General features: G+C 53.9%; 1 protein-coding gene across 1 annotated transcript in view; it reads right to left on the reverse strand.

Moving 5' to 3' along the window:
* Positions 1–1037: 1037 nt before the first annotated feature.
* The window catches only part of NGEF (neuronal guanine nucleotide exchange factor), a 20322-nt gene continuing 12326 nt past the window's right edge, over positions 1038–9033 (reverse strand). Inside the window, exons 6-11 of the mRNA XM_010296907.1 lie at positions 8425–8514; positions 6558–6721; positions 5365–5520; positions 2653–2732; positions 2122–2226; positions 1038–1512 (exon numbers count right to left, since the gene is read on the reverse strand). Coding sequence (XP_010295209.1) covers positions 1340–1512; positions 2122–2226; positions 2653–2732; positions 5365–5520; positions 6558–6721; positions 8425–8514 — 768 coding nt within the window. The 3' untranslated portion in view covers positions 1038–1339. The remainder of the gene's footprint in view (positions 1513–2121; positions 2227–2652; positions 2733–5364; positions 5521–6557; positions 6722–8424; positions 8515–9033) is intronic.

A 9033-nucleotide genomic window follows, 5' to 3' on the forward strand; every position in this document is an offset into this window, starting at 1 on the left:
TGCCGGAGCACACAGCAGCGCAGGCCACAGCGCCTGGAAGACTCTCCTTTGCAATGTTACTGAAAGATGCCAAATGATTGATTTCCCTGACGGACACTGGCTGCGGCTCGGGACCAACCTGTAACTAAGAGGCCCTTGGCTGTGGGACTGTTCAGAGCGAGGCGGTTGGAGCAACAGGCAGCTGCGATGGGTCTGTTCCCCTGGGTGGTCTCAGTGCTGTGTCCTGGGCTTCATGCGATGCTCAGTGCTACAGCTGGAAGGACTGATGATCTGGCTCTGCTGGCGACCGAGGATGTGCGGATATTCACAGAGGTGAGCCTGTACAGGGAGACTGTGCGCACAGGTTGTCTGTGCACAGCTGGGTGGTGTGGGGTACAAGCATGCAGGCAGCGATCGCGGGACAACGGCTCCTGGGATAATGTCACTTGCCTGCTGTGCGGCAGCCCTGGTCTGCTGGCGCTCCTGCAGCACACCGGGGTGTGCCGGCAGGTGCTGGTGCAGCCGCCCTGCGCTGTGCCTTGGCAGCGGCATGTTGTGGAGAAGACTGCGAGTGCCCGATCAGCTGGGAAAGGCTGCGGTGCCAGGCTTCTGCAGTGGCTCTGCGGAAGGATGCTGGCTGTGGAAGAGGGGATGAGCCATGGGGCAGGGACCAGATGTGCTTTGAGGCCATCAAGTGGGCAGAGATGTGGGTTAGGGCTGGTGAGGCTGGGCCACTGGTGGAGCGGAGCATTTTGGAGCCTTTGACTGGAAGCAGATTGAGGGTCTGCCTGTGGGAATGGGCCCAGCAGCTTCACAGCACGACCAGGGAAGCGGAGTGACCGGGGTTTGCCCCAGCCTGATGCCAACAGGCTGCATGACAGCATGCGTCTTAGAGGGGTAGGAACTGAAACAGCTTTAGGAGGGCCCCAAACTCAAAAGGTAGCAATGAGCTGTAAGTGCTCAAACTGGGCACTGTTAATTGCTTAGGTAGGTTTGTGGCCATGGGCCTTTCCCAAGTAGCCTGAGCCAGCCCCAGCTAGCACATGTGCAGGAGCAGGGGTCAGCTGGCTGGCACCCGGTGCCCTTCGGGCTGTGTCCGTTTGGCTCATGCTCTTTGGGGCTTTACAGAACACCTGGAAAGGGGTTATTTTAGCCAGTTTGAAACACTGACATCTAGGGAAGGATCAGTGCTGCGGGAAGCGTGGTGAGGAGCCCAGGAACTACAGTCTGTTTGTTCAGGGTCTGGCACACCAGGTCCTGCGCCACAGCCCACGGCGCCACTGCCACGTCCTCCCAGCTGGCAGCCTCTGTCCTCTGCCTCTCTCCCAGAGGCACTCCAGACGCTCGGGGATGCCAGCAGTCACTGGCGGTTTCTGCTGCCCAGTTTCCTCCGCTGACTGTCATCCGACTTGTGCACTCGGAAACACTCCTTCAAGTTCTGGGCTCGGATTTTGGGGTTCAGGATCTCCTCCCCCATAGAACTGGGGAACCAGCCCCTCTCCTGGTCGTGAAGACGCTCCCCAAATATCCAGCCTGAGCAGAAACAGAGACAGGCATAAGTGGTGAAGGACCAATGCTCGCTTCTGTGCTGGGACTGTTGTGCTGGGAAGAGCCTACGGAGCTGGCAGTGCTTTCTGGAAGCTGCTCAGAGGCCTATGCTGGAGCGGACCCAGTTTGTAAATCTAGCCAAGGAGGCCTGCTCGCCTGAGCAGCACTGTGTTTGGATAACTGGCTCAAGGGATGTCAGCAGAGAGCAGGCACTGCTGCCAGCGAGTGCTCTCTGATGCCACAGGAGCAGTCTGCAGCAGAGACCCAGGGTGACCGAGTTCACCAGCTGCAAGTGTGCCCCAGAGACCAGGAAGAGGTGGCTGTGAAGCATCACCACGGTAAGAACAGCTCTAGGTTACATCTGGGGTGGCCCACAGCCAGTGCCAGGGTGGCTGTACCAGCATTGCCACAGCTCAGGGCAACCTGGATTTGCTGAGTTTTAGGAGGAGGCAGCAGTGCGCTTGGCTGTGATACTAATGCCGGGGTCTCTCCCTAGCCAGAGGACCCCTCCTGTCTGTTTGGCAGCCACCTGCCTGAAGTGTTGCCCACCCTTCCACAGGGACTCCTGGCCCAGCCCCATCCCGTCCCCCATACCGTCATCTGTCTTGTCCAGGATGTTGAGGACATCAGCCAGTTCTAAGGACAGCTCGTCCGGCTGCTGGGCCACGTATGGGTGGACACACTGGATCTGCGGACAGTCTGCCAGGGAATAGGGCAAGAGTGAGGGATGGACTGGGACAGAGCCTGCTGCAGGACAGCGTGGCTCGGGGGAGCATAACACCGCGAGCTCTGACCTGGTACGACACCCCACAGAGGCCAAGGGCTGCCCCAGCCACAGGGACCAGGGAAGCATGTTTGGGGAGAAGGGAGCTGGGTATGCATCACGGCTGCAGTGCCACCCCATGAGCAGCTCGGGTGGCGGGGAGAGTGCTGGTGCAGCCCAGCCCAGGTTGGAGGGGAGGAAGGTGAGGGCCAGGCCCAGAGACAAGTGGCTACCGATGGTGGAAACGCAAGGGGAGCCCAGGGAGAGGGTTTGGCAGAGGCCCCAGGCCTGGAGTCTGGGGCAGAAGAAGGTGCCCTGTGGTAGGGATAAAGAGCTCCTGGCTCCCATGCTGTGTCTCTTACCAACAAGTCTGGATGTAAATGAAACAAACTTGGTTCTCCGATTTGGGGCCAGCGAAATCATCCAGCGCTTCATTTCGCTCCTGGATAGGGGAGACAAACCAAGGCTGTGAGCATGACACAGTTGTGGGGTCCCCAGCTCTCCTGCCCAGCCAGCCCTGAGCTCCTAATTCCTCCTTTCACATCTCTTTCCTGCTTGCCCCCCGGGGGTCTGGGACTCACTGGTGATGCCAAGCCCCCTCTTGCACACACCAGTTGGGATGTCACCTGCGTCACGGTGCCCTGGGCCCTGCTGCACAGGCCTGGCTTGCTGCAGGGTCCCCAGGCTGGCTGTCCCCACAGGCAGCAGGATCCCCCTTTGGGGAGCAGCACAGCTTCAGAGAGCCAGCAGCAGGGTGGGGTCCTGGCATCCTCTGAGCTCTAACCAGCAAAGGCAGCTCCTGGCTGAGCTGGGTCAATAGGAGCAGTTTTTCCTGGAGAAAAGCTGTTAGAGGAACCATTTATTCCCGCAGCTGCTGTGCAGGAACGTTTAAAAGGGCAGAGCTGATTAATTCACTTGCAGACGAATGCTGCGGCATACCAAGGGTACCGCTCGCTTGGCAGCGGATGACACAGACCCATGTTAACACGTCGCCAGATCCAGCACGCTGTTATGCAAAACCTGGGCCTGCAGCAGGAGGGTGAAGACTTCACAGGTGTGGAGAAGCCCCAGGCCTGGTGCTCCCTCGAGGCTTGGAAACGGGGCAGTTCATCTTCACTGGCTCCAGCTCCTGCCTGGAGGAGCAGCTGTGCTCCTGGCCCTGAGGGAGCCAGAACTTTCTACCTTCTCAGATGGTAGTTTTAAAGCCTGAACTTGACACACATCTAAAGCCACCAGAGCGTCTTCTGGGAGGAGAGACTCCTAAGAGAGAGATGTGAAGGACAAGTGCTGGTAGGCTCATCTGAGAATACCTTGTGCTTCAGGGCTGAAGCACGATGCCAAGGACCAACCAGTGAAAACAGCTGCAGGTCGAGTGCAGCCCTTCACGTCGTGAAAGACGTGCAGCATGAGGGCCCTGTGCACTGACGGGCTGGCACACGGAGATCAAACCAAGGGTCTTGCTGTGCTTGTGGCCCTATCTGCAGGCTGGCCTTGCACACAGCTCCTTGCAGGGCTCTTTGGATCCTGCCTGCAGCCCCCAGCTCCTCTCAGCCTGTGAGGGGCCCGCCTGCGCTCCAGCCCTGCCCCTGTGACCAGCTGTGTCCAAACGTACTGCCAGCTCCTGGCAGAGCCCACCCAGGGCATTAGCTGCAAGCTGCCACCGAGCAGGTCATCGTCGCTGTATGGGTTCAGAGCTGGGAAGTCCTGCAGGAGCGGTGGAACAGATGCACCAGTCTGCTTGGCACCCACTTATCTCCTCTAATTCTTCAGTTCTCCGGTTTGTGCCCGGTACTGCCCCGATCACCCCTGGAGCTCTGGAACAGCAGCCTTCAGCAGTTGTTACATCATATTTCGGTGCACAAGACCTGTTGGCAAGCTGCGTGCTGGCTCACATGCTCACTGTGGCCACCTAGAAGATGGGATACGATGCAGAAGCACAGAACTGCAGCTGCCTCCCCTGAGCTGAGGCAAACCCTGGCCTGGTTTATCGTTCTCCACATAGCTGAGTCTTACAGACGTCAAATGTGCGTTTGCCCTGCATAACGTGACTGACATCTCTATTTTCAGTACAGCAAAGCTGCAGTCACATGTCTGGGGAGAAGGTGCAGTTGCTCACTGTGCCGGGGGCTCGTCTTCCTGATGCCGGTGCTGCGCTGCGCCGCGCCGCGCCAGGGAGGTCAGGGTGCAGCCGGTCCCAGCTGGGACTGGTGTTCGTTATGGGATATGGATGTCGAACGCTGGCCTACTGACAGCAAAGTAACAGCAAGCTGGGGGTGTGCACCACCTCTAGCAGCTGTTTAGCTAGTGGTACACGCACACCTATAATAGCACAGATGCTGTGCCTAGAAAACAGGGGCCTCGTAAGGCTTGGGTCAATGAGAAAGCAATACCCTGAGCTCCAAAACAATCAGGTCTGTGTTAGTACAGCTGAATCATTTGCCCAGTATGAGCTTGTTGGAGCCTGAAGTGAAAAATCAGTGAGCCAAAAAAACCTGTATCCAGGGAGACAGGGAGGCCCTGAGCAGCAGAAGGGCTGTGCAGGATCGGCATCGGCTCTGGAAGGCACTGAGGAAGGGGCCTGTTCTCCCACCTTGGCCTATATGCAGGAGCCACTTCGCTTCACAGGGCTGGTCAGGCACAGCCTTGATCTTTGTGAGTGAGCCAGCTGAGTTGCTGGAGCGTGCACAGCGCACATCCTACTTGCTTTTACTTTCTGAATATGCTGCAGGCTGTGAATCAGTTGGGCTCCTGTGCCGGGGTGATTTCTGACCCCTCTGCCCCAGAATGCAAAGTGCCTGTCCATCCTCCACCCTGGATGCTACCAATACACCGTACAGGAGAGAAACCTGCCTAGTTCACTAGTACCTTTCAGTAGGAGAGGACAAAGGCAGCCTGAGAGCAGCGATGCTGGGCAGCGAGGTCTGTAGGGCCAGCTCAGCTGCAGCAGTGGGATCTCTGCCTGCCTGACCCCAGTAAGACCAAAAAGCTGGTCCCCATGCAGGCAGGGTGCTGCCCTAGCATGTGTGCAGGCAGAGAGCACTGCTGAGCACTGGCGGGGTGACCGTAGTACTCACTGGGATGATGCCTTCAGCATGTAGCTGGCCTCTCTGTCATCTGCATTCTCCAGCAGCCTCAAGATGAAGACATTGGCCAAACTCTGCCCCTGATCTTCTAACTCCTCCACACGAAGAAGCCCACGGGGAGCAGAGTCAAACACTTGGTACTTGTCCCTGGGAGAGGTTAGAGAGGAGATTAGGAAAAACTGCAGTTATCCCAGGAGACTTTGGCTTCAGCCACCCAGCACTGTACTGAGAACACAGACCAGGAACCACTGCATGGTGGAAGGAGGAAAAAAGATACCCTGCTGTGAGAAGGGATGAGCGAGTGGCTATGAAAACCCACCACAAAGCAAGAAACCCTCTCCTTGCTCTGCCTTAGGCATCCCGCATGGCCTAGAACAAGTTGCTTGCTCTGTCCGAGCTCGCCATGTACAAAACGCAGACAGTGCTCCCTCAAAGGGGACTGTGAGGCTTAATTCATTCCTATTTGTAAAATGCCTCTGTGTTTTCTGGATACAAGCTGCCGCAGAAGCAAAATATTTCCAGGCGTACAGACGCTGCGGCGACATATTTATTAGAAACGTTGGACTGGCGAGATGCTCCCTACCGGTGAGTCTAGTTAATGCTACAAAGAACATGCTGTTCTCTGGGACCCATCTGTGCTGCAGTATTTCACTAGTGTCTCATTGCACAAGACCTAGTCCTAAGCACCATGACATTCTCCTCCTCCTGAGGCAGGTTACACCATGTCAAATATAACCACTAGCCCCAGGCCTAAATTTATCCCCCTCCCCTGCTGCTCAAATTTTCTAGCCTGCTTAGAAGTTTAACTGACTAAATCTCAGCTATTCTTCAGGCAGCAATGAGTCAAAATTCACTTCTTGACAGGAAGACAGGCCTCTTGGGTCCACCCACCAGTTGATGTAACTCATTGTCACTCTGCAGAAACTGGTGGATATGTGCTCGCTTACCGTGCTGGGAGACTTGGCCTGGAATCTGTTTAAGTCCTGTTTGCTACAAATTTTCATCTGGAAAGAGATGTGCCACCCATGAAGAGTCAACTGTGCTCAAAGGCAAGGTGGCTGCTGGACGGAGGCATACAGGTCAGGCCAGGATGCCCTCCCTGTGCCTAGGGGATGGGATGGGGGCACAGCGTAACAGCTTGGATAAACCTGGGGCAAATAGGACTACCCAAATTTTGCACTCACCCAGGAATTTGCCGGCAAATTACCAGCAGATCATTGAAAAGGAACAAGTAGATTTCTCTGAAGAGTTTCTTGGTGCGAAGCGTTCGTGACGTCTTTGGACCATTCATTTGCTGCAGTTCCCCCTGCTTCAGCAGCCAGCGGGAGTGAGAGATGATGGGCACAGACTAGAAGTGAGGAAAAGACAGCAAAGATCAGGACAGCAGCAAAAACCCACGCGCATATGTGGTCAAGGTGCTAAAAGCAAGAAGAGAGGTAAAGGGAAGGGTGGTGAGCTCCCATCACCACAACTTGCACTGCAGAGGATGGAGAGGGCAGTGTGCTCTGCCATCCACACTGCAGCCCGGCACAGAGCTCAGACAGGAACATGGCAGGGGCCTGAGAATGAACAAACACTCCAGGATGGCGACGCTGGAGTGCCAAGTGCTGGATTTAAACACCAGGCTGCGCCCCGCACAGCCTGGTCTGTCCCTGAGTGATCCCATGTCTCATCACCTTGGTGGAGCCTTTCTGGCCAGGGAGACAGACTTTCAAAAAGGTGTGTTTGGCCCTTTGGCTACAAAAAACCCCCAGGTTAAGCGGGTTCTTACTGGTTGGGTCTGTCCCAGCCAGGAGGAGATACTGTCCACGCAGCCACAACAGCACTTCTGCTGGAGTTTTAACACACATTGTATTAAAAACAAGAAGCCCAGAACAAAGTACATCTTATATTAGAATATTTGTCAAAATATATTCAAAATATGTCTAATATATAGAATATTTCATAGAATATAGAATATTCAGTCAAATGACTGAAATATTGGAAAATATCTGTGTAACTGCTACTCTTTCCACCTTCACTCCCTCCCTGTGTTCGTCATGTGCACAGTAGCAGTGTGGGTTTTTTTTCCCCACACTCTTGCACTTTTTTCACCAGAGCAGCCCTGCCTGTGCCAGTGCCCAAGGCAGACCCGCTCCAGGGATGAACCAGCTCCTGCCTGTCATTATGGCCTCAGCTTTACAGGAGATGAAGGCAGCCCTGTAGCTATCCCAGTCTAGTGCTGTCCTGTGAACTGTGGTCTAGTCCTGACACACTGGTAAAGTGCTCCAGAAAAAATCACATTCTTGGGCACCCGGCATGGCTTTCCAAACAAATGGTCTTGAATTTTTTTGCTTCGGTTGTTCAGGTACTTTATGAAAGGCTGGAGGAGCTAAATACGCTCCTTAAAGTTTGTGAAGCAGACAGAGCTGAGAAACATCTCCATAGTACTCGAGAAAATAATTGGCAACTTTATACTCAGCACTGGAGTTTCATGGCATATATTAAATGGGATCTGGTCAGGCACTCCTAAATATTGATTCCTGGAGCGGAGCCAAAATAGATCATCTGCAAGTAATTGCAGACTATATGTAATGCATAAACGCAGGGATGAATTAAAATGGTGAGACAGTCTTCATTTTGTTATTTTACAGCTTTAAAGTGTTTTACTTTGTAGCTTTCATCTTCCTTTAACATCATTTGCAATGTAAAATAATAGCTGAAAGCTGACCTGTATTTTGAGGAGAGGTGAGAGGGAAAAGCCAGAACTGAGTGCTGGCGCAGGAGCGGTTTGATGCCAGTGTGTCACATCTGTGTACACACACAACATGCTGGCCTCAGTGCTGCCTCTGGCCTCTACAGCACGCGTGCACGGAGACCACAGGCATGGATGCAGTGCCCACAGCAGCAGCATCTCCTCCAAAGGCTTCGGAGAGGGACAGCGTGGACCAGGCCACCAGTGAACCCTCATTAAAAGGACTGCAACTAGGTTACTACTGCCATGTATGTGCGCACAACACCTGGATGCTGTTGGCTTGCTGTTTGCAAAGGGTTACCACTCTCTGCTTATACCTTGATCTTGAATTCTAATTTCTTCTGGATGCTGATCATCTGCTCTGTTCGGCTCATCTTCCTGACACCTTCATTACATGCTTTCACCACCTGGGAAAAAGAAAGTAGAAAGATTTGCCTCCACTGCCTTAAGCAGGTAAGAGATAACGGACAGCACAGAAAAGCCTAACCGTGACAGGGTTAGTGCCTTGCTGTAACAGGAATTGACCAAGCCAAGCTCTTCTATCAGCACTGTATTCACATCAAAAAGAGAAGGGAAAAAACAACCAAACAACCAAAAAAAAAAACCCCAACAAATAAAACCCCAAAGACCCAGAAGATGTTATAGCTGGAAGCTGACTATCAGAGGACATGTTAAACGGCTGCATTCAGTTACTGAACCAGACAGTATTAAGCAATACTCCTGGCTGCACAGCAAAGGGAACAGCTCCTTTTCCAGATCCTGACACACCATGTATCTCATCTTCCTTGTCCCCAATGCCTGACATGAGGTACACAGTATCATCTTCAAGAAGAGAACGAAGCCAAAGATCTTCATTTCAAAGATGCAAATGCTGTGGTTCTGCCAAGCAGCACCAGTTGCCAAGGCTATGAAATGTCCCAGGGAAA

The sequence above is a fragment of the Phaethon lepturus genome, unplaced genomic scaffold (genome assembly GCF_000687285.1).
Source record: "Phaethon lepturus isolate BGI_N335 unplaced genomic scaffold, ASM68728v1 scaffold32791, whole genome shotgun sequence".
Classification (NCBI taxonomy): Eukaryota; Metazoa; Chordata; class Aves; order Phaethontiformes; family Phaethontidae; genus Phaethon; species Phaethon lepturus.